The sequence below is a fragment of the Ipomoea triloba genome, chromosome 14 (genome assembly GCF_003576645.1).
Source record: "Ipomoea triloba cultivar NCNSP0323 chromosome 14, ASM357664v1".
Taxonomy (NCBI): Eukaryota; Viridiplantae; Streptophyta; class Magnoliopsida; order Solanales; family Convolvulaceae; genus Ipomoea; species Ipomoea triloba.
This window is the reverse complement of record NC_044929.1, coordinates 14,472,329-14,498,959: the sequence shown is the minus strand read 5'-3', so window position 1 is coordinate 14,498,959 and position 26,631 is coordinate 14,472,329. Positions and strand designations below refer to the sequence as shown.

General features: G+C 30.6%; 3 protein-coding genes across 5 annotated transcripts; all 3 read left to right on the top strand.

Moving 5' to 3' along the window:
* Positions 1 to 952: 952 nt before the first annotated feature.
* On the top strand, positions 953 to 2,131 carry LOC116003990 (receptor-like protein EIX2). Its single transcript, XM_031243932.1, has one exon. The coding sequence runs from the start codon at positions 953 to 955 to the stop codon at positions 2,129 to 2,131; it is 1,179 nt and encodes a 392-aa protein (XP_031099792.1).
* Positions 2,132 to 2,515: 384 nt separating this feature from the next.
* Positions 2,516 to 3,922, top strand: LOC116003989 (receptor-like protein EIX2). Its single transcript, XM_031243931.1, has one exon. It carries the CDS (start codon positions 2,516 to 2,518, stop codon positions 3,920 to 3,922), a length of 1,407 nt encoding a protein of 468 aa, XP_031099791.1.
* Positions 3,923 to 17,461: 13,539 nt separating this feature from the next.
* On the top strand, positions 17,462 to 26,211 carry LOC116003706 (flowering time control protein FCA-like). Of its 3 annotated transcripts, none has more exons than XM_031243614.1 (13): positions 17,462 to 17,856; positions 18,062 to 18,132; positions 19,051 to 19,129; positions 19,674 to 19,756; positions 19,852 to 19,903; positions 20,782 to 20,858; positions 21,261 to 21,333; positions 21,674 to 21,753; positions 21,832 to 21,896; positions 24,764 to 24,830; positions 25,119 to 25,319; positions 25,426 to 25,596; positions 25,789 to 26,211. In XM_031243614.1, exons 1-13 carry the CDS (start codon positions 17,520 to 17,522, stop codon positions 25,849 to 25,851), a joined length of 1,419 nt encoding a protein of 472 aa, XP_031099474.1. In that variant the 5' UTR covers positions 17,462 to 17,519; the 3' UTR covers positions 25,852 to 26,211. The 3 variants fall into 3 exon arrangements, with proteins under 3 accessions (XP_031099474.1, XP_031099473.1, XP_031099475.1); XM_031243613.1 differs by having other exon boundaries at positions 25,783 to 26,211; XM_031243615.1 differs by having other exon boundaries at positions 17,694 to 17,856; positions 19,691 to 19,756; positions 25,783 to 26,211.
* The last annotated feature ends 420 nt before the right edge of the window (positions 26,212 to 26,631 follow it).

The following is a 26,631-nucleotide window of genomic DNA, read 5'->3' as shown; positions in this document are numbered from 1 at the left end:
AATATGAATTAAAGCTTTTTATTGTTCAAGGTCTTATTTTGCCTTTCGAACACTTTCATGTATATTTATTTTTATTATGATCTTATCCCAACAGAATGACTAGTTTTACCACTCTGAAGCGAAATTAATCAAACTTCAATAATATGTTCTCCAAAAGATACATAGTATGTTTGCTACGACATTGTTGAAGGAGAAATAATGCATGCACACCGTACCGTTAAAATTGGGCAAGAAATTGTGCAACTTACTTTAGTGCATATCTCTTTACCGGGTTGGTTAATTTTAGAAATTATGATCATAAAGTAAAGAGACAATATAATGATCAACTTGTCAAGAAAAAATAACAATAAATTTTTGCTAAAAAATTGTGGGAAGGGAGAATTATGACTTATGAGTACCGTTAAGTTTGGGCAAGAAATTATGCAAATCATTCAATTATAGGTTAGCATCTGGCAATGCAACATTGATAGATTAGCAATGAAGTTTTAAAGAAAATTAATCTTTTATTTGTAACTTTAATTTGGCGCAGTCGTCAATTTTTAAAAACTAAAAATCATGTGTAATAATTCAATTTTATACCATTATTGCAAATATAAAATAAATATGGAACATAATATTTGTTAAAAGATAATTTATGAAAATAAAAAATATTCACTTAAAAATTACATTCTCCATACATACATAGATTTGAAATCATCCACAAAGATTAATTTAAATATCAAAACTACTACACTAATTAATTGTAATTTTGAAATTTTATATGGAAGGAGAAAATTCTTCCTTTTGTGTGATTAAAAACAATGTTAATAATGCAGGATTAACATGGGAGGGGGAAGAAAGCATACCAAAAGAACTGTCAAACATATGCTGCTGTATATATATCTCACATATGCTGCTTCCATACACAAAACTCAAATCAACTAAAAAAAGTTTATTTACTTTTTGAGACACCATGAAACATACCAAGCATAATATTATGCTAGTGCTTATTTTTCTTCTGCTCATTTGCAAATTTGAGTATTGTTACTCAAATGATGCTGCTAGTTGCGTTGAAGGGGAACGAATTGCTCTTCACCAATTCAAGGAAAGCTTAATTGATATATCAAACCGTCTCTCTTCATGGAACGGTTTTGATTGTTGTGAATGGGAGGGAATTTCTTGTAGCTCAACAACTGGCCATGTCCTAAAGCTTGATTTGCATAACCCAACTCCATATCCTGATGATATTGAAAACTATTATGATAGATTGCCATCAAACTATAGCAGCAACATCTTGGGAGGTGAGATCAATTATTCTCTTATCAACTTAACACATTTGAATTACCTTGATCTAAGCCTCAACAATTTTTCTGGGATCCGAATTCCTGAATTCTTTGGATCTTTCAAAAACTTGAGGTATCTTAACATCTCAAGCTCTGGTTTTGTGGGAAATATTCCCACTCATCTTGGAAATCTTTCAAGCTTAGAGTATCTCCACCTTGGAGGAGCTGTGGATGGAGCTATATCTAATGATTTGGCTACAGATAACTTAGACTGGTTGACTAGTCTTTCTTCCCTAAAAAGCCTTGACATGTCTAAGATTTTAATTCAGCATAGTGAAGATTGGTTATGCACCATCAACAAGCTTCTGTTTTTATCTTCTTTAAACTTGGCTAATTGTTTCATTAGCACGACTAGTCCTCTTTCACATGTTAACTCCACCTCTCTCATCTCCCTTGATCTCAGTTTCAATAGTTTAGATTCTGCATACTTTCCATGTTTGTCGAATCTCACAAGACTAGAGCATTTGAAACTAAGCCACAACTCTCTTAATTCTAGCATGCTAGAAATCTTTGAGCCCTTAGCCTCTCTAAAAGTCCTTGACCTTTCTGTAAATACCTTTACAGGCACACTAGTTCCGTTGTGTAAGTTTCACAAATTGATTTTCATGGATCTTAATTCTAACAACTTTCAAGGTTCAATTCCCAATTGTCTTGGAAACTTGACTTCTTTAACCTCTCTTCTCTTAAGTGATAATAGCTTTACAGGTTCAATTCCAAATACCATTGGTAGTCTTTGTAGATTGCAAGTGTTTGATTTCTCCATGAATAAATTGACGGACTTCATTGCAGTTCTTTCTGATTGTCTATAAGATAGTTTGAAAGAATTGAAGTTAGATTCTAACAATTTCATTGGTAAACTTCCAAACCACTTGTACAAGTATAAGAATCTGGAAGTCCTTTCTGTGTCTTCAAACTCCTTCTCTGGTCCAATAATTGAGTCACTTGGAAATTTGTCAATGTTGCAGCACATGGATATTAGTAACAATAAGTTTAGTGGTAGTGTTCTCTCTAGGCTTGGTGAACTTTCAAATCTTCGAGAGTTATATATATCTTATAATTCATTCGTAGGTTTCATCTCTGAATTCCACTTTTCAAAACTCAGTAAGCTTGAATTTTTGGACATATCTAGTAATTTGTTTATTTGGAATGTAAGCTCCAACTGGGTTCCTCCTTTTCAACTCCTTGCCATAGCAATGGAATCCATCAAAATTGGTCCTCACTTTCCTCATTGGCTTCGTACTCAAAGAAATGTTGTATACCTGTTTATGTCTAATGCCAGCATCTCAAGTGCTATCCCTGATTGGTTCGAGAAATTTTTCTGGAATAGCTATGCATTAGATCTCTCTAAAAATCAGATAAGTGGAGCGCTTCCCTTGAAACCACATGTTGAAGGTTACATGCGGATGAATCATCTTACTCTTTCAAACAATTATTTGAGTGGTGGCATCCCCAAGCCGCTATGTAGTTTAAAAGATTTAGAGATTCTTGCTCTATCTACAAATCAGTTATATGGAGAAATACCTCCATGCTTAGGAAAATTACAAAACTTGAAAGTTCTTGACTTGGGGAATAACAATCTAAGTGGCAACATTCCAAAATCATTGGGATCTCTACAAAGATTATCCTCTTTCCACTTGCAGAATAATGAACTTGATGGGAAACTCCCATCAAGCATGCAGAATTTAACTAGTCTGAAAATCTTGGATTTGAGTGAAAATAAAATTATGGATGTTATCCCTTCATGGATTGGGGAAAAATTATTGAGTTTGAAATATCTTGTCTTTTATAGAAATAAGTTCTATGGGGATATTCCATTGCAAGTATGTCAACTGCATGATCTTCAATTGTTAAATTTGGCAAATAACAACATATCAGGATACATCCCACAGTGTTTTGGAAACTTTACTGCAATGGCTTTTGATGGCAACCAGACACACCTTGAGTACACCGCATATTATGATAACATGTATGAAGATGAAATTGATGAAGTCATAAAAGGATTAGCATTGCAGTACACTAAAAACCTTCAATTCCTAAGATCTATAGATCTTTCAGGGAATCATATTGTTGGAAAGATCCCCGTTGAGATAATGAGTTTGCATGCATTGCAGAACTTGAATGTTTCTAGAAATGATCTGAGTGGAACAATCCCGGAGACAATTGGCAATTTGAGCAAAATTGAATCACTTGATTTATCAAGAAATGAACTCTCTGGTCCTATTCCACTAAGCTTGTCATCTTTGAATTTTTTGAGCCACTTGAACTTATCATTCAACAATTTATATGGAAGGATACCAATAGGACGTCAACTTCAAACCCTCAATGATCCATCCATTTACATGGGCAATGCGGGACTTTGTGGTGCCCCACTTCCAAAGGATTGTCCGGGTGATGTACCATCTTTTGCTAATCAATCTACAAAAACCAGTAGTGATGATGACCATGAGTTTTTCATGTGGTTCTATGCTGGTTTGGGGCTTGGTTTCTTTGTTGGATTCATTGGAGTATTAAGCATTCTACTGTTCGCAAGATCTTGGAGCTATGTGTACTTCAAATTTTTAAAGATGGCTTACAACAAAATACTCTATTATTTTTATTAAAGGTTAGTTTTCAATATGCTTTAAAGAAATAGCTTTTTAATTTAATATATATTTGTGGGTGTGCATACATGCAGACATCTTATTCTCACACACACAGACATATATGAATTTATTTTATTTTCTATATTTGATTTAAATAAATGTATTCTCTTTTAGTATTTATTTATTATTTATTATTATTAATAATCTGTATTATTATTATTATTATTATTTTACCATGTATGCCTATTATTGTTTACAAGCTAGCTAAAAAGAATTGAATGACATGACTATTCACATTTTTCAGGTCAATGCTGGTCAATGAGCAATTGTGTGTTGAAGGTATTTCTCATTGGTCTTTAATGTGGATTACTCTTGACTTGTTGGAAGGGAGTTTCTTCCTCTAACCTGGAAGGCAAAAGAGTATTGTTGATTTTGATATAATTTGCAATTGATGTTCATCTTATTTATTATCAAATTTTCAATGACATGTTTATTGTATTTGTCATATTTAAAACTTGTAATCTTATTGAGATGTGTGTTTAATATCATATTATGGTTTTACTGTTAAACATATTTTTTTCAGTTCTTCAGTTTTTTATATATATATATATAATGATTAGAATATTCATCAAACTTGAAGAAACAATTTAAATGATAATTTACTATTAACATTATATAGATATAGATTATATTAAATATTGAAGAGAGGTGAGTGGGAGGGAGGTTAGGAGGGGATATTAGTAGAAAGTGTACCTTTAGTATAATAAAATGTACTATATGTTAGTAGTCCATCTTAAAAAGTGGATCATAGTCCATGACATAATGATTGCCACTCCCCTCCCCCTCACTTCTTGTGCTTTTTGTCAATCATTATTATGGCACTAAAAATATATGGGTGTTATTCTCTTAATCAATTTTTCTGTTTTTGAGTTATACTCAAGACTCTATTACAGTGTAGTATCTGTTCATAGCTACTTTCTCAACCTACTGAAACAGCACAAAGAGTCATTCTCAACCTACTGAAACAGCACAAAGAGTCAACAGATGCCTCCACTAAGGCTCGAACTCACTCCCTTCCACATGGGAGTGTACACCGGATGCCGCTTGACCACGAGATCTTTGGCTCTTAATCAATTTTGTAATCACTTGAATTTGTCAAACCCAACAAACTAGTCATTGTAATTGTGAATCTTCCCTTAAAGAGTAAAAATGTCATATGAGGAACAGGTTTCTCAATTGTTTATAATGGGAACCAGAGGTTCAGAGAGGTTTATAAATTATAACGCGTAAAAATCAAACAATGACTAATTAAATAAAATGATATTATCAAATTATTTTAGCATTGAAGAATAAAATGATAGTTTGAATATATCATATACGATTGCACTCAATGGTGTTCCTTTGGTGGCCACATAATTATCTTCGAACAAACTTTGATGAACATTAACTATTGCAAATTAATAGAACAAATAACTCAAAGTTTGCATATCATTGACCAACAGTTGAGTGGGAATATGGAATTTGACCGTGAGGTCTAGCATATATATATATATATATATATATATATATATATATATATATATATATATATATATATGAATTGGTTAATATTTAGATTGCCAAATTGGTTATATACCATATTATGGTAATACGTCCATATGAGAATATGGAAACAATATTGCCAATATTATAGTAAATTTCCATTTAACATTTGGTTAGAAAATAAACTGTAATAAATTAGGTGGTGATAAGCATCCACAAATTATGCACGGTAATACCATACATAATATTACCATACATAATTCTACACGGTAATACCTAATTTTTTTTTGAGGGTAAATTTACAGGGTCTTTCTCTCCGCCCGTTTAACGGTTCGGGGTCCACCCATGTTCGCTCCGGGAGGCACGGGAGTTGGCCCAGGGATTATATATATATTATAGTGTTATAATTAGTGCTATAGTTATATTATAAAACAAAAAATTAGTGTTATAATTATATTAGAAAACAAAAAAATTAAGAATAGACGATGGGACTGCAAGAAGCTGGAATCGACGCTTAATTAATTAAATTTAGAAATAGAATCGACACGGAGACACCTAATTATCTATTAGAATCAACACCCTAATCGGCTAACACATTCGTCTTCTAATATTTCAAGCTCCTCAAATAAGGTTAGCGATTGAGATTCTTGAGTTTGTCAAAGTTGCAAATTGCTACCCGGCCCAATGGTTTCTATTGCTTATTGAATATTACTGACCCTACTTGTTACTGTAGCATCGGCAGGGAGAAGTTTTTCAAAATTGAAGTTATTGAAAACATACTTGAGATCTTCAATGTCATAAGAAAAATTGAATGGTTTGGCGATTTTGTGTATTGAAAAGGATATGCTAGACAATGTTAATCTTGATACAATTATCGATAATTTTGCATCGAGTAAAACACGTAGAAATTTTTTGTCATGATTACTTTATATTTAAAAATGTTGATAATTTTCTAATCGTATTTCATGTTATTTGAAATTATTATATTTTAATATTATTAAATTTAAATTTTAGTGTTTCATATAGGGGCTCATTTTTTTAATTTAGTCCAGGGCCTCCAAAATGTTTGGACCGGCCCTGGGTGTTGGCGATCAATGTTTCCGACCTGGATTCCTGTGAAGATCCGGAAACGGCTCAAATCAAGGTTGCATAGCAGATTAGCTTGGGATGTTCGCCTTCCAAGACCCTCATCGAATTTCTGTCGCTTCGTTACTGGGTATCTATCACAATTTTCTTTTCATTTTCGCTTCGTAACTTAACTATTTTGTTGAGGAATTTGTCCAAATTTTTGCATTCAGTGTAAAGAGTTTGTACAATTGTCTGATTACTGGCTCATAGGAGACTAGCAATGTAGAGTGACTACACTGCTTCTTCAGTTATTTCAGATTGCAAACAGAATTAATAACTTTAATGTTTTGACGTTTTGCTAGGAGTTTGGTTTTTCTAATTCCGTATTATTTATTCATTTTGTTTGATCAGTAATCCCTGCATATACTGGTTATCTGTATACTTAGTTCCCTGTAGTTTGCTCTTCACCTGTTGAATCATTAGAAGCCTACCTTTGAATCTTTGTGCATGGAACTGGGACACTAACATCACTAAGTAATACTAATCCCCAAGTTTGGTTCTCCGGAAACTGAGGTTGGATTTTTCTTGCTCTCAACTGCTAGTCAGCGCTATAGGGGGGTTTGGGTGGGTGAGGGTGAAGGAGAGAGTGAGTGCGAGAGCAAGAGAAGGGGGCGGATAAGCTGTGAAGGTTATTCTCGAGTTTTGTTCGTGAATTGTATACATATACTCAACCAATATCAGGAAGAAGAAACTCAGCAAGGAAATGACACTTTTAGCCTTTCACTAACATCTATCTAACTGTTGGTTAACGGAAGGACCAATGGTGAAACAATTTTAATAGTTAAGGGTTTATTTCATCTAAATTAAAAGACGATGACCAAATTTGAAAAATCACAATAGTCGGAGGACTATTGCTGGAATTAACTCAATTAGTTTATTAAATTAGTTTATTATAAGCATCTAAAAATTGACACAGTAATAACATACATAATATTACCAACTATGTAATTATGTTATTAGCTAATTAATGTCTTTTATAGACGGTAATACCACACATAATATTACCATACACAATTCTACACGATAATACCTAATTATTATTTTGTAATACCATACATAATTCTACATGTTAATACTATAATATTACCATATTGAAATAATATTACCATATTTAAATAATTCTTCATTCAATCGTAGCATATATGAATTTGTTATATTAACATAATATTAGTTCAAATTGGGACATAATATTACCATATTCAAATAATTCTTCATTAATTTTTCATTAAATCGTAGCATAATACTACCATATTTGTTCATTAAATCATAAATATTACCAATTATTTGGTTACAGAATAAGCTTTATTAAATTATATATATAAATTATTAAATAAGTTATATAAATTAAAACGATTAAATTGTTAAATTATAATTAAGGAAAATCTTACAAAAAATTGGCAAAATTGGAACCACATTCGTAAATTCGGGTTTAATTTTTAAAATTTTGGAGTAAATTCGTAACACGAGTGTGATTCTAATTCATAAATTTAAAAACATAGTGCAAAATAGGAGTAAATTAAGGTAAATATTACAAAAAATTGGCAAAACCGGAACTACATTCTCAAAATTATGTATATAAATTATTAAATAAATTATATAAATTAAAATTGATTAAATTGTTAAATTATACTTAAGGTAAATCTTACTAAAATTTGAAAAAATCGGAACTACATTCGTAAATTCAATTTTAATTTTCAAAATTTCGGAGTAAATTCGTAATACGAGTGTGATTGTAACTTGTAAATTTAAAAACATAATGCAGAATAGGAGTAAATTAAGGTAAATATTACCAAAAATTGACAAAACCAAAACCACATTCTTATTGAGAAGTGACAAATGCCTATTACATAACAACGATGAATAATATAAAAAATGATTGATGATTGATTCTAATAGAAATGAATATCTATATATCTATATATATATATTAAAACAGAAGTAATAGCTTTCCCGCTCATTTTAGTCCAAAAAATTTTGAAATCAGTCAACATAATATTATATAATAATTCCTTATCAGAAATTCTAACATTCCTTATCATTCTTTATTTATGGCTGAAATTGACAAAATATTCCAAAAAATGATAGCATTCAAATTGAAATATAATCTATATCTATATATATATAATAATAGAAGTGCCTAGCCAAGTTTCCCCCCCAAAACTTAGGGCTATTTTTGTAATATTAACCGTTGGACAAAAATGTCATTTTACAAGTATTTGCACCTATAAATACATCTATCTAACTATGTTTAGGATCTTAATTCCTCCTTTCTAATTTCTCATGAGTCACCTCCTAAGCAATATTTTTCTTCTCCAGATCAATCTTCATCTTCTCTATTTGCAGATGGTCTTGAACTTCTAAACAATCTTCATCTTTTCAGCACTGATCGCACAAATCCCTCTAAGAGTATTCATCTTCTCCCGTGCAATCTTCATCTTCTCCATTTGTAGATGGCATTGAACTTCAAAGCAATCTTCATCCCGTGCAATCTTCATCTTCTCCATTTGTAGATGACATTGAACTTCAAAGCAATCTTCATCATCTCAGCACTGATTGCACAAATCATTCCAAGTAATATTCATCTTTTCCAATAGAATCTTCATCATTTACATTTGCAAATGGCTTTAAACTTCAAAGCAATCTTCATCATCTCAGCACTGATCGCACAAATCATAGCAAAGTAATATTCATCTTTTCCAATGCAATCTTCATCTTTTACATTTGCAAATGGCTTTAAACTTCAAAGTAATCTTCATCTTCTCAACACGTACTCATCGCACAAATCCATAACTATTCTTCAACAGCACGAAAAACAACACAATATTGTTATTGAAAACAAAACTATTTCAGCGGTTTTGATGAATCACAACATAATTGTCAGACTTAAGATTACTACACTAACAATTATATTTATTAGAACATATTACTATACCTATATTACTATTTTCCTAATTTAACGAATTAATTGAATAGATTTAAATATAATTAAGAAATGATTATTTTGCTTATTAAAGAATTAATTGAATATATTTTAAAATGATTGAATCCTGGCAAATAAATTTTAAAAAAATCATACAATTATTAAATTAATTGTAATTAACTGTAATTATAATAATGATTATTATTCTAAATAAGTTAATAATTATACATATTACTATACATATATTACTATATACATACATACATATATATATATATATATATATATATATANTATATATATATAACATTTATATTTAAAGTATTAAAGTATAATTGTACAATATTAATTTAATTATCTAATAATTATTACAGTAATTAAAAAATTGATTGTATGTATATTAATATAATTGACTAATAATTATTATGATAAATAAGTTAATAATTATAATAATAATTGTATAATTACAATTAAACATGGGTCGTTCAAATTTTTTTACTAATACAAAAATTAAAATTTGCATCTTTTTTAAATATAATTTTCTTAGTTATTATTCATATTGTTGGAATCATAATATATATGAAATACACTTAGGAATAAATGAAATTAATTATATAAGTTTTTTCTATAAATTTATCTAAATGTGTACATGATTAATTAGAGACTATATTAATTATACAAAATTTAAATTTAAATTTTATATGCTATGAAAATAGATACTTAACCAAATATATAGAATTACAAATATATTATTATATTGTACATTTTAAAATATTTATATTTTTCAAATTTTCTATTTAAATTTATAGTAACATAAATTTTGTCCGTGCATCGCACGGGTAAAACACTAATTAATTAATATAATTAAAGTTGTTCCGTGCACCCCATAGCATTCAAATTGAACTATAATCTATATAATTAAACTACTTAAATTATATTTTATTTATATTGAAAATGGTGCTGAAATAAAAGGTATGAAATATTTTATACTATATGATGTATATTATAATATTCTAAAAAATATTACTATATTATGTTAATGTACGTAATTAAATTCCTCTCATTATGATTTATATATATAATTAAATTCCTCTCATGATGATATTAAAAAAAATTCCAACAAAAAAAATAAAATTCCAACAATCAAATTACTATGTGATGTATATTATAGTATTCCAAAAAAATATTACTATATTATGTCAATGTACGTAATTAAATTCATCTCATGATGATATCTATATATATATTAAAACAGAAGTAATAGCTTTCCCGCTCACAACATAATATTATATAATAATTCCTTATCAGAAATTCTAACCTTCCTTATCATTCTTTATTTATGGCTGAAATTGACAAAATATTCCAAAAAATGATAGCATTCAAATTGAAATATAATCTATATCTATATCTATATATATATTAAAACAGAAGTACTAGCTTTCCCGCTCATTTTAGTCCAAAAATTTTGAAATCGGTCAACATAATATTATATAATAATTACTTANTTGTAATTTCAGTCAACGACTATTGTTTCTTTTGCAAAAATGATCCTTCCGGTAGTTTTTTTTCGCCGGAAAAAAATTCCGGCGAATTTTTTGGTCAATTTTTCGTCGGAAAAAATTGTGCATATTTTTTGTCATTTTTTGGCCGAATTTTTTTTCCCTTTCAAGCATGATTAAATGGGCATTTACATGTTTAAAAAAATTTTCTCTTTCAAGCAAGAAAACATTGATTGGCATCTTCAACACGCCATCCATTTTTGAAAAAAAAAAANCATAATATTATATAATAATTACTTATCAGAAATTCTAGCCTTTCTTATCATTCCTTATTTATGGCTAAAATTGACAAAATATTCAAAATATGATTCCATTCCTTATTCTACACGGAAATTAATTTGAAATATTTTAGTCAATTCCATTCCTGTATGGATTCCTTATTTATGTACATATGTTAACAAAATAGTCACACGGAAATAATAATTATTAAACAAAATTGTAGTTATTATACCATGCAATTCAATTATTGTTCAAAATATTTTAATCTTGCGTATTATATATATATATATATATATATATATATATATATATTACTATATGATGTATATTATAGTATTCAAAAAAATTACTATATTATGTAATTGTACGTAATTAGATTCCTCTCATGATAATATTCAAAAAAATAAAAATTCCAACAATCAAATTACTATATGATGTACATTATAGTATTCCAAAAAAATATTACTATATTATGTTAATGTACATAATTAAATTTCTCTCATAATAATATTCACACACAAAAAAAAATTTACAACAATCAAATTACTATATGATGTATATTATAGTATTCCAAAATAGATATGTCAAATTTAATTTATTCTAATAAGATAAAATTGAAATCTTCTCTTCAATTTAATATTTTTGTATTATAGATATTTTTAATTTTATTTGTTTTATTTTTTAAATTTTAATTAAAATTATTAAAATTAAAATAATTTAATTTGATTCGAATATATATATATATATATATTGAATCATTGTTGCATGTCAAAAGTTCACCCAAATAAAAAAATTGTTGCATGTCAATTTGTTTACTTCATCTAACTTTTAAAAATAACTACAATATTATTACTACTATATATAAATTTCTTCCTACATAAATGATGTTGGTTTTCAAAGTTTAAAAATGTGAAAGGTATAATATATCATTATTATGATTTTAGCTCTCTACTAATAACAAATATAAGTATTATTGCATTAATTTAAAAGTTTTATAGTTCAAATGCTGTGAACAAATTTTATAAAATACCATAAATTATTAAAATTTACAAATCTAAAATAATAGTTATTATTTAAATATTATGAGCTCAAAACAAATTAATTTACGTTAATAACATAACTGAAGAAAAACTAACATAAAAATGAACTAATTGAACTAACTTACATTTGCGGAGTTTGAAAAAAAATATAATGTTATTGGGTAAATGTTTCACATTTAAATATAATTTTATTAAATTTATTGGAATTCACATATTTAAGAATGATGCATCATCTCGAGATCTATCAATTTAAAACGAAGAAGAATAAGAGATTTATTTTTTTGAATACAAGGCTCAATCTCATGACCTCCCATATGGGAGAATCACTACATGTCATCTGAGCACAAGATGCATGACAAGAACAATAGGTAATAGAACTAAATGAAAAAGAGATAATAGAACTAAAAGAAATAAACTTTCAAATAAATTAGTTAAAAACATATCATAGATCTACAAATCTTGAACCACAAAGTCTATTGTGAACCTATTATTTAAATAATGATCTAGAGATGTTTTGATTGTGCTACATTTATGGGTTGAAAAATATTTAGAAACAAAACTAAATGGTTTCTAGACATCTATTACTATTTATGATAACAAACAAAAGCTTAAGGAAACAACTTGTGTGTGACTGTCTCATGGTCTCAATCCGTGAGACGGCTTTGATCTTTAACTAACAAGGTCAAAGATCTGACCTATTAATCAAAGATCTAACCCGTTTAACGGATTAAGACCCGTGAGACGGTCTGACACAAGTGTTACTCAAAGTTTAAAATATCATCAAAGTAGATTTTGATACAAAACTCATATATCAATGTAAAATTTTAAAATAAGAATGGTTTTTCATGCAAGGAAAAAAATTATATAATATTTATCAATATCTATATAATAAAAAATTATAAATTTCTCTTTTTATCAATTTTTGTAGACATATTATATTTGTAGTATTTTGTACAATATAAAAATATATATACATTTTTTTATAGAATTGTGATTATTGCCATAATTATACACGTTAATTACTACAATGACTATTTATTAAAAAATTATTTTAAAATATGTCTAAACTCATATTCTTAATTAAAATTTTAAAAATATTTAAAAATTTGTCTAAATATATAACATAGTTAGGGACTACATTAATCCATATAGATTTAAAAATTAAATTCTTTTAATTTGTAAATGTAATTTTCTTAATTATAATTAATAAAATATAAAATATAATTAAAAATAAAATTATAAAATTAACAAAATGTGTATTCATAAATATTTAAATTTATAAAAATACATACATACATACATATACTTATGCATTATATTAATCATACAAAATAAAAATTTTATTTGTCAGTTTATAAATTTAATTATTTTAATTATAATATATCAATATAAATTATAATTACAGAAATTATATTATAGAATTTACATATATACATATTAATAAATATTATTTGTATATACACTGTATTACGCAATCACATATACAAAATTTAAATTTTACATTTTTTTTAATTTCTAAGTATAATTTCTTAGTTATTATTCATATTGTTAGAATTATAATATATATGAAATAAGATTAGGAATAATTCAATTTAATAATGTAAATTTTTCTCTATAAATTTATATAAATATGTATATGATTAGAGATTATATTAATCATACAAAATTTTAATTTTGTATGTTATGATAATAGATACTTGACCAAATATACGAAAATTCAACTATATTATTATATTGTACATTATAATATATTTGTATTTTTAAATTTTATTATTTAAATTTATAATAACAAATTTTTTTCCGTGCAACGCACAGGTAAAACACTAGTATAGAATTATAACTGATGTTCATTCTTTGAATAACTATTTCAACCTATATGTTCAACATTTAGAGCTCTTAACAGATCCCTCATTATTTGAATCACATTCCTTGTTAGAGTTCAAATTTTCAATAGGACGTTCAGGCACCTGTCCATCTAGAGAGTCATGAAAGGTAGAAAAAGTCAAATAACTCAACAAAATTATACAAAAAGAAAAACAATGTAAGTGAGAAATAAATAACCTCTTCAAAGAAATCATAATTTTCTTTGTCATAACTCATAAATATGTGTAAGGAAATCTGCATTGTTCAATACTCTTACAGTGGTTCTAACACAAAACTGGAGCATATACCTGTGAGTAGTAGTTTTGTTTCTATACAAATTATAAACCACCAAAAATCTATTAATTCGATAAACTCTACATTCTTTAAATTTCTTTAGTCACTTTTGAACAAACATTTCAGGAATATGCATATGTTGAAAAGTTTCCAGAATTTGTAGTGTAAAAAGAAAATGTTGTAAAAAACAAAAAAAATCATATGCATAAACTAAAAGTTTTGAAATAAAAATTATTAAGATTATAGTAAAAAAAAAAAAAAAAACCTTTACAATATGGACTATACACTCTATAGAGTTTATTATTTCAGAACCTCTTGTCTTTGAAAGACGAACGACACGGAATACTCTAATCTTGATGTGATGCCATACGAGAATAGGATGAAATAAAAGCAAAATCCTCCTATAGCTTTTTCCCGCCCAAACTCATTTTATTGGTCAAATTAATAATAAATCTTTTTTGGAATTTAAGTAAAATGTATTAATTGGTAATATTGCATAATTATGGTATCTCCATATTACTGGTCAAAATGAGAACACAATTCGTAGCAGAATATGACATAATTAACTTATGGTAATATTGCATTATTATGGTAGAATAAGAACACAATTCGTTGCAAAAGATGACATAATTAACTTATAGTAATATTGCATTATTATGGTAGAATAATATTACATTATGTATGCTATTGTAGAATATTAATTGGTAATATTGTTTTCATATTCACATATGGTAACGTAATAACATAACACTTGTTATTTAAACAGATCATTACGCTAAACCTAAAGTTGTAAGCTTCCAACGTATTTCTGCCTCTGTACTCTCCTATCTACACCGAGTATCAATGGCTTCAACTCAAAACGAGATTGTTGGTTGTGGACTTCATCCTAGACTCATATGGAATCACATCAAGATTAGAGTGCTCCGTGTCGTTCGTCTTCCAAAGACAAGAAGTTCTGAAACAATAATAAATTCTATAGAGTGTGTAGTCCATATTGTAGAGGTTGCGTGCATGATAGACAGACAAAGTTTGTTATAATCAAATTATGCACCACAAGCACATGAAAATGCACAATTAGGATCTAGAAATACATAACTGTAAAACTAACAATGCGTCATTATTTAAATAAAAAAGCACCATAAGTGTTCAGAAATACACAACTGTCAAATTCATTTTAAGATTTAGCTCCCATTGTGTAAAAGCACAAGAACACTGCAATAATGCATAACTACTATACACACCCACACACACACACACACACAAACGCACACATATATAGAGTCATGATCAAGTGCGCTCGTGCTCTCCCGTGCAGTTCACACCACTCAATGTTAAGAAACACACCACACAAATATGCACTGTGATGTATTTCTTAACATTGTGGTGTGTTTCTTAACATTGAGTGGTGTATTTCGTAACATTGAGTGGTGTGTGATCGCACGATCGCACGGGAGAGCACGACCGCATCTGAACCAAAATCTATATATATATATATATATATATATATATATATATATATATATATATTAATAAGAGATTGTATTTTGCCTTTCAATACAATGGTGGAAGAGATGATTGAAGTGACTTGGCTTTGCCCAATAGTTATTCTGTGCACCGTGGTCCACACAACTATGTGGACAGATCCAATATACATTTTCATAACTCATAATGTACATTATTTCTAACACATAATATATATATATATATATATATATATATATATATATATACATTATCTTACTCTAAAAGTTTTATTATTCTAATTCATAATGTACATTAATCTAACACATAAAGTACATTATTTGAATACATAATGTACGTTATTCTAACACATAATATACATGATTCTAACACATAATGTATATCTTTCTAACTCATAATGTACATTATTCTAATTCATAAAATTCAACGATCTCGTTTTGGACAATGGTCCACACAATAATTTGCCAGCTTTGCCTTAATAGATTATTGTTAATACAGCAAAGGATGTTTTTTTTCTTCTTGTGGCTAGGAAAGTCGTTTCTCTGTCTGATCCCGTTGAATGGTATTTTATTCCGCCTTTATTTTTAAACTATATTTTTGAATTGTTAAGAAAATATTGATGACTCTACCACTATTACCATATCTTTTTTCTATTATTTAATTATCATTTTATTAAAATCATTACTGTACGTTATATTTTAATTAAATTTATATGAATGATAAATCATGTGCGTATGTATATATAGTACATATATTATTCGTGTGTGGATACTAACTTAGTATTTTAGATATTTCATGTATTTATTTATTTATATAAATACGGAGTATAAATTTTATATCAAAATTGTTTATATTATTATTAAATAAAAATATAAAAATTTTCTCTTTTTTTTTTTCCCTCTATATTCTTCAAATATGATATTAAAAATTATTACTTTAAAGAATTGTGAATTATAAATTGAACTAAAATTTTTAATCATTTTAATATTACACATAAACTTTTATGCATCGTGGATACAAAGTGCTAGCATTTATAAAAAATGTTAAATCGTCATACATTTATAAAATTAAAATTTATACTTTAAACACTAAAAACCTACACTTATGAAAATTAAAATTAATACAAATTACTATGAATATAAATTAATACATATAGATCTTTTGTAAATTTATATCACATGTAAAAAAAAATACTTACATTATTATCCTATAATTCTACGTACACGCATAATTAAAAAATAATAATAAGAGATAATAGTGATTGGGATTGAACTAGCATGGGCCACATTACATAAAATGTGATTTAACATGGTCCTATATAAAAGATCGTGTTACGTTAGTCCAAGCCTAATAACTATGCTTGGGCCGATCCTTGTAAGCTGTGCCCGCGTCTAACTCATGTAAATTTAACGCACATTGTTATCCTAGACCTAACCGTTTTTTTATAATAACCGGCATTTTTATTTGTAATAACTCTGTAATAAGAAACCTTATTTGCTAAAATTAGGAATAGATCTTTTTCAGAGCGTATTTGGTTTCCAGTCCCATAAGTTTTTTACAGTAAAAACATGGACAATAGAAACACCGGAGAATTCGCCGGCGATCACCCTGACTTTCACCGCAACTCCTACTGCGCGGCGCCGTCGTGGCCTCCCGACGAGTCCATCACCCAAAATACCGAAAATCACCGAAGAAATTTTTCCGGCGACGCCCACCACTATCAGCGGCGGCAGCAGCAGCAGAATGATCACCATTACAGTCACTCTGACCACCGTCACCACCAAAATTCCAACCTCGAGCCAAATGGTTCCGTTGATGGCGCCGCCACCGGCAATTTCGGCAATTCTCCGCCTCTTTCGGGGCGTAAAAGGCCTTTTTCCCACTCACAACCAGCGCCTTTTTCTGGTATACACAGTTGCAAAAATATTATTGTACTCTACACGCTCTACATTTTGCCTTCAAGTGGTTAATTTGTAGTATGATAAATTAAAACTATCCTTTTAAATTTCATATATTTATTTCAGTTTAGTTGTTAAGTTCTTAGTAGAAGGTAGAGTTTCGTTCCTTTGAATTAATGCCAGTGAATTGTATTTTATTTTCTTCCTTTTAGATGGATTGGAAGGTGGGGGTTTCGTTAAACTATATGCTGCAGGTGTTCCAAGAACAACTACAGAAGAAGATGTACGTGTTATTAAGCTCTCAACCAGCATTATACATATGCTATTCCTACTACTTTTAATGTGTTTAAAAAAAAAAGTTTAACACCAGGAGAGCTAATTTGTTTTATTGAAAATGAGATGCACAGAAACTAATATATTGAAGTTGAATAAAGGAGTAATGAAGTTATATTGTATTCAGTTAAGTAGATAATCCAACTAGTCTTGACAGCCATTGTTGCCTTTTGTGCATTAAATCTGTATGAATGCTAGCAAATGTGTATAAACTAATAAACTAATTGAACTATTGAACATTTATGATAAATGTAGTTTAAACTTTTTGGTCCAAGATAACATCTTTACATTTAGTTTTGTTGCTATAAACAAGAATGTTCCTGCTACAGAAGTGAACGCAATAATCTCTTCGGATTGACTTAGTTATCTCTTTCCAGTTAGTTTGGGAGGTAACTTATGTTGATCAAAACCTTATTTATATATGTTTTCCTTAAATTGGTTTATTCCTTTATCTTGGTTTTACTGCAGTTCTATGTATATGCATAATTCCTAAGCTTAGTTCTCTAATGTTATGAACTTATGACTTACGATGACAATTTGATTATAAAACTTTATTCTAGTGTAGATAATTCACTTCTGGCATGAAAGATTCTTGACATCTTATATTATTCATGTTTGGGTTTTTATATTGATATCATGTCCTTTTACATAAACCCATTGACCTATACGTATAAATGGATTTTTGAGTCTCAACTTTATCAACATTTTGAAGACATCAGTACATCATTGATCATAGTTCTGGTGTGTTGTAAGTTTCAGAGTTCTAGAATCTGGAACATTTCTCCTTTTTCTTTTCTATTTCTGTTGTCTATGCTCTTCAGAATTTTTCCTGAGCATTAATGTTGGCAGTTGCCTCATTCAACTCCAGGTTCGTCGTGCTTTTGGTGAATATGGACATATTATTGAGGTTGTTCTCCTCAGAGAAAAAAAGACTGGTCAAAAACAAGGTATAAAAACGTCCCAAACATCTTTAACTTTTTGGACTTGTTTCATTGTCACTGATCATTTGCTTTATAAGTGGAATCTTTCAGCCAAGTACTTGTCATTTTCATGTCAACTGCCAAGTGCTATTTGATGTGTAAATTTGGTTGTTTATACAGTTGTTGCAAGGATAAAAATTGCTAGGTTATGGAAAATGCAACTTATTGTAGTCTTTTCCTCTATCTTAACACACAAAGGGATATGATTTCTTTCTTATTAAAAACTTGATTCTTCTCATTTATTCATTTTATTTATGCATTTCCTTGATACTATTTGTGTGCTTTCTACTGATAAAAAATATTGATGTTGCTTCCTAGAAATATGTTTTCACTCATTGTTGTCCTTTGGACAATCTTTTGTCAAGCTAAATTGTTGCCTTATTTTTGTACGTTTTAGTTATTCATGTGTCATATTCATATAAACTATGGTCTTTGTAGTCATTTTCTATATCCAAGAAATAATCTTAGCCTTTTCCTTGGTGCATGATTTAGTTGTATGCTGACTTGGCAGAGAGTTGTTTTGTGAAGTATAGAACACTGGAAGATGCTGATCGAGCGATTGTAGCATTACATGATCGGTTCACTTTCCCCGGGGTTGGTTTTTCCACAAATGTGAACTTAAGATATTTTAGCTTTCACATATGGAGATTTTTGTTTCCTGTTATTTGATATATGCTTATTTCTTCCAGGCTGAGTGTCCATTAAAAGTTAGGTATGCTGAGGGGGAACGAGAACGTCTTGGTAAGTCTCTTTCAAAATATAGCTTTTTGTGTTTAATATAACTTTTAATGTAGTTTATGTGTGTGTGTGTGTGTGTGTATGTATGTATATTATTCACTGATACTCAAGTGAATATTACAAAAAATTGTATTGTAAAAATACTAAATTAAATATTACAAAATGGGGTGAAGGAAGTAATACTTTTCTTTGTAAAAGATGGTAACTGTCAACTCTGAGGCTACCTCAATAACTCAACAAGTGATAGCCTAAGGCCATAAGAGAGGAGGAGAATTTCCATAGACTCAAGTTATTTCTAAAAGGATGTAGAGCTTTGAAGATAAACATGGACAAAGAAGGATTCGCGCTGTTGATTCCACTTGGGGTACAATTTCACCCTTCAAGTTGACTTAAATTAGTGACATTCAGGCCATAATTGTTTATTTAGTGGATGGATTCAGCAAACTGGGCTGGAGCTTGGAGAAATGTGGATTCGTGATTCCAAATTTCCTTTCAGTAGATCTTTCATCATGACAGGGTAGGGAATGAAGACAAGTACAGTTGACGTACCAAAATAGTATGTTTATGGGATCAATCAATGATGAAGATTTCTTAGTTTGCTAGTGATAGTTCATTTGTTGCTAAATTTTCTACAGTAATTTGGTCGGTCCACTGCAGTTTGGAATTGTATTTAATTTTCAAGATATTTGCTGGTATTTGAATCCTATGCTGTGTAAATGATTCAAGAGGAATATATGAAGTTTTGTGCAAGTAGAATGATTATGGAAATTTGACATGGCATATTAATACAATTGTTTATTGTGTGAAATTGTCTATGCTGCAGTATGGCAGTCTTCTATATGCACTATAGAATTCATATTCATCTGCTTGTATAACTGCAGGCAGTTTTGGCGAACATATACACAAACTATATGTTGGTGGCATGAGTAGACAAACTTCTAAAAGGGAAATTGATGAAGTATGCACCAAGTATTCTAAAACATCTTTTTTATTCTCTGGCGTGTTTGCATACGCTGAACAGTTTTGCGCCGTGACTCTTCAATCTGCTTAACACATTATTTTATGGTTATCTTATCACTAGCTACCATAAATGGGCTATCAAAAGTAAAAAGTTTTTATGCCATTTGCACATGTATGTGATGAAACTTTCTTGTGCGGCTGGTAAATATATGGAATATCATTAACTTTTTATGCATAATATGAGTAAATGGCCTCTGACATATTTTCTGAGTCAAATCTTTTTAACCATAGTTTTTGTTTCTTGTTGACATAACAAACTACAATATGGAGATCTTTGTTACTCCGTATCTTTTAAAGACAGTATATGGTCTTGAGTTTTGTTTTATGGCTTTTCTTCCAGGTATTTTCTCGATATGGGATTGTTGAATCAATTTACCTTGTGCGTGACCGTGATGAACAAAAGCAAAGCCGGGGTAATCTCTCGTTTTCTACAAGTTTGAATGAAATTATAAGATATTTTACAAGATAACCTCTTGTTATTTCATATTTTGGCATTTTATCACTTTCCCTCTATCATTGATAGTTAAATAGAATGGTGTGACATTCTGATTATTTCTCTTCTAGTGGAATGGTTATTGTGTGTTTTTTGGTCTACTGTTCATACCTTCAAGTGCTTTTACTCTTATCGTTGTTTGCTTTGTAGTTGTAAATAACTTTTCAATACCTAATTCTAGATTTTTTTTCCCCCATGCCCCCTTCTACTAATTTTAAAAACTTCATCTTTTTGTGTCAATGTATTTTTCTTTCTTCAAGGATGTGCTTTTGTTCAGTTCTCTCGTAGAGACATGGCAGTTTCTGCCATCAATGCACTACATGGAACCTACATAATGAGGGTAAGCCCCATATCTACTTTGTTGTTTGAATTATATATTTACCTAAAATAACACCTTTTCATTTTATTGTGCTTTTAGGGTTGTGATCACCCTTTGATTGTTCGCTTTGCCGACCCCAAGAAGCCTAGATTGGGAGATTCTAGGTACTTGTCCTCTCAATTTACTCCTCTATCTTCTAAAAAATTTACCTTGACTAGGGGTGTCAACGCTTGCTAGCCTTTGTGTCAATTTTCTCTAGCCCTAACCCGCCCTATGCGGTTCAGCGGGCCTCACAGGTTCGAATGCAGGCTATAAAAATTTGTTTCAATTCATCCCAAGTGATTAATATCTTTTAACTCCATTTTATCATTTTATGCAATTCTAAGTGAGGGAAAATAATATTGCAAGTATGCATAAATTTTAAGGAGAAAGGGAAAGAACAACACCGAATTTTTAGTAGTTTGACAATGCCTACTCCACTACCTAAGGACACCTCCCCTCCCCTAGGATTTCCAACTCCACTTTCTGGGTTGCTTGTTCTTTGGTGGGCACTGTTACCGTCCTCGACGAACACCCTTCATTGATGGGTTTGCACTTCTCACCTCAATGATAGCATTTCAACAAATATCAACCCATCGTAGGATTTGTAGCATTGGGTGATGCAAGACACCGGCCCCTTTTCTTTTGGGTCACTTGTGCACCATATACCACAATGGCACTTCTATGACCTTCATCCCTTCGTAACTAGGGTACAACAGATTCACCCTTTTGTTGCCAAGGTTGCTTCTATGTCACCATAGCCACACTTGGTGTTGAGACAACCCATCTCTTACACACCCACCTGTTCTATTCTCTGTCTCTTTTATTTTTCTGCCTGTGACGATCAGTTCATAACATTACACCATTTGAAAGATGGCATAATTACATATACTTTGTACATATCTCCATGATAAACTAATTGTGTATACATTTTGGCTCTAGAAGATTGAGAATAAAGATATTACATTTTGGAGCTCAATTAAGACTCAATCTTGAACTTAAAAAGGTTTTAGGATGTAAAAAGAGTAGGAACATCTTTCTAAGTACGAAGACTAGAAGCTTTGGAAAGATAGAAAAGGTTATAAGATCATAGCTTCAAGTATGAATGAAGAACACCTTTGTGGTATGGGTAAAAGTGAAAACATGGTTTTCTTAGCTCAAGTCCTTTATGGAAATGTGTTAAAATGAAGTTTGGACTTTGGAAGGTTTGAGATTGGTGGGGGATTAGATCTCCACTTCTATAGCCATTATAGGAGTAATGTAGATATAAAGATGGAGTCCAACTGTTAAAAAAGGCTAGTTTTTAAAATTCCTGCACTACCATGGAGGGGTCACGGTGGGTGGACACCCTGCCAAGATCCAGTCACTGTCTATTAAGAGGCTTGATCTCAGCCTTCCATGGTGAGGTTACAGTGGGGTACCCAGCCAAGACCTAGCCACTGCCTCTTACTGTATAGTTGCACCAGAACCTTTGAACACTAAACACTAACCATTTTGGAAACCTCAACTTTGGAAATCACTTTGACTAAATAAAGATGTTGAAAACATTTTTTAAACCAAATGAAGGAAATCATTTTAAAACAATGATTTAAAAATTTATTTTGTAACTTTTTACGCAAAAAATATTTTGACTCTTTTATAAAAACCGTTTGTGTGGAGGATGAGAAATAATAGTTATATCAAAGATATGGAGGAAAGGATTAGAAATACTTGAGCTCACAAATATGAAATATAAATTTTCTAAACCTTTTTCAATAAGTTCCTATTTCTTGAACTCTTCTTCCTCCAAATTTGGAACCATTGTATTCTCTCCTTTTCTTCAAGCATGGAACTCTTAATTGATTAGCCTTGCGCCTTCAATTTAATATCTGCAACTACAAAAACACTTGATAACTAATTAGATCACCTAATCTGTTATCATCAAAAGCAAGATTAAAAAGCACTCTTCTAGCAAGTAGCAATTGTAGGAAATAAGCTACTGAATTTTTGCTTGTACAAGACACACAAAAGGAAAAAAAGAAAAATTAATACAAGACACTGTATTCAATCAAAAGCTTCTATCTTTGTTGGCCTAAAAAGACATACCTCAGATTCACATGGCAGTGGGCAGTGGCAGTGGCAGTGGCAGTGGCAGCAGGAGGTGTTCGAACATCACTGCAAATCTAAGGCAGAGGCAGGGGTTCAAGCAGTGGCAGCAGGTGGATTTGAACTGAGGCAGAGACAGGCAGCCGCACTGAAAGGAGAAGCAGATCGGAGCAAGGGTTCGAACGGAGAAGAAAATCTGAGGCAGAGAAGCAGAGGTGGCAGGGGTTTGAGCAGAGACAGCTGCTGGATTATGTTGGGAGCTTGCCGGAGAAGCAAATCTGAGTGTGGCTTGCTGGATCCCAAGAGAGAGTAGAAGCGGCTGCCTGGTCCTTCATGGAGAGAGAGGAGCGAGCGAGATGAAGATTTCGGTGTCAAGGTTAAAGCCTAAAGGAGCAAAGGGAAATTAGGAAGAATTGAATAAAGGCTTTCCAAGTTTCCAGCCCTTGCGGTTTTTTCTTTTTTAAAAAATGTTAGCCCATGGACCTGCAGCCCGCATAAGCCAAAAAGTTTCAGCCCTAACAGGCCTCATCACGGGGCAGTTTAGGGCCAACTATGGATTTTGGCCCACCTTGACGCCGCTAACCTTGAGTAGTTGTTGTGTTCTTTTGCAAATTAATGTTTTCTCCTGTTTCTTTAGTGTGTGGATCAATACTTAGTAACCGGTGTACTGCATTCCACTAATAAAACCTAGCACATTTTTTTATAAAGCTAAGGAATAAATGTAATAAATTGGATGCAAAATTTAATCTACTCAATATATCTCTAGATGTTTCTTTCTCATGTTCTGGTTTAAGCCCGTTTTTTAGTTTGATCTCTGTAGAATTATCTTCTAGGTCAATCTTGTTTCCTTCACTCTCTACGTCTTTACACTATTTTAGATGCTAAATTTATTTCTGGTTCGATGCAGAGCAGCAGCATCTATGGGTGAACCTTTTGGCGGACATATGCTACCAAATCCAGCAAGTCCAAAGCAGGTATCTCAAGTTACCTACTATCACTTTGGGGATGGGCATATTCTGCAATCTGTTAATTACTGTATGATATTAGGATGGACTTTAATTTTCTGTGAAAAAGCACAATGTATACTAAGTAGTGTTTGTGTATGTATGCTTAAGCATTTATTTCTCAACCAAAAAAGGAAAAGAGCATGGTCTTCTTAAATGGATTGCTGAACTCTGTAGAGATTTCGTGGACTGATGTCTCGATTTCATATTAACCAACTATCTGGCCTTATATATGTGTTTAATTGTATGTGTTCACAGTCTCCTGGAGGTGGAAGCAAGCCGCAAACAGTTTCAAACACTTGTGCTGTATTGGAGCAAGTTTTGCCTTCAACTACATCATCTGCTAACAAGTCAGCTTTAGATACTGAGATGATTGAATTTATAGATTGTGAATGGAGTGAACATGTCTGTCCTGACGGGTATTTATACTATTACAACTGTGAGACCTGTGAGAGCAGGGTAAGAATTTTTTTTATTTTTATTTTTTATTATAGAGTATAGACTCTCTTTTTTTTTTTTTTTGTTTTTTTCTTTTTTCACCTGTAACTGAAAATATGGTGAGTAGTGGGAGAAACCTGAGGAGTATGCGCTTTATGAACAAGAAATTGAAAAGTTTGAGGAGCAACAAAATGCACAACCCTCTGTCACCACCACTCCAGATTTTTCACAAGCCCTGAAAATGGATGTTGAGACCCCGCTATCTACTGAAGAATCCCAGAAAATTTCCTCTACTGAGGTTAGTGCTCATGTAATTCCATCTTATTTTAGTATTAGTATTGTGACACATTCAGCACATTACTATTTTCAGTCATGGCCATCAAAATTGTATGATTCACTCAAATTGAATTGCACGATTGGTTTCAATTCACATTATCCACACCATTTAGTTGAATAAGTTAAGTCGTGTTTGTATACTATGAAGTTTCAGGAACTCAATTATGAGCACACACAGATGACGGCCAGCCCAACAGTTCCTCCAGCTTGTGTATGAATGGCGTATTGATTAAGTTACTGAAGATGATGGGAACCAAGTTTACCAGTATTGGTATTCGCTTGAGCTTTCTTCTGTATCCTTGTGTACAAGGAGAATCGATACTATTGGGGGAGCTTTAAGCCATGTTATATTATATTTAGAATGTGAATTAATAGATTATAGTCTGGGTAATTTAATTGCTGTCAGAATATTTGTGGCATTTATTCATAACTCTTGTTTGTAGACAAAAAATATGTGATTTGTTGGGTTTGGTGGATTATTTTGTTTCTCATTGCTTTTGTAAATTGTAATGAGAAGCATGTGGAGGATCAACACCTGACGTTTGGGTAAATGCCAATATGCAATCTTTAATCACAAGTTGTGCCATGTTCCCTTCCATCCTCATTCCTCAATGGCAGGTAAAGGCATACCACTTTCCGTTAAAGTTTACTAGTATTTGCTTTCTGTTAGGGTCCTTGGTTTTGTGGGCTCTTTGGTTTTGGATTACAACAAACTGCAATTAGGGCATTGAACTCCAAATATATATATATAAAATTAGTTCCTGAACAATACAAACTTATGCAATTCAACTCGAAATGACTTGTTTACTTGAAAGTATGTTGACGTGGCGGTTACCGATTGTGAATGCCTCTTTGTTTCCATGGTCATAGACGAATGAGACCTTCATGTCAGCATACTTTTAAGTAAACATGTCATTCTGGATTGAATTGCATGAGTTTGTGTTGTTCAGGACCCAATTGCATTTTTTTTTTTTAGTCCGGTAGCCTAAATGCAGTT

Coding starts and splice junctions, on each gene's coding strand:
- LOC116003706 (XM_031243613.1), top strand. CDS start 17,520: ATGGACAATAGAAACACCGGAGAATTCGCCGGCGATCACCCTGACTTT. Junction 21,897..24,763: donor CCTAGATTGGGAGATTCTAG/GTACTTGTCCTC, acceptor GGTTCGATGCAG/AGCAGCAGCATCTATGGGTG. Junction 25,597..25,782: donor AGAAAATTTCCTCTACTGAG/GTTAGTGCTCAT, acceptor TATACTATGAAG/TTTCAGGAACTCAATTATGA.
- LOC116003989 (XM_031243931.1), top strand. CDS start 2,516: ATGGAATCCATCAAAATTGGTCCTCACTTTCCTCATTGGCTTCGTACT.
- LOC116003990 (XM_031243932.1), top strand. CDS start 953: ATGAAACATACCAAGCATAATATTATGCTAGTGCTTATTTTTCTTCTG.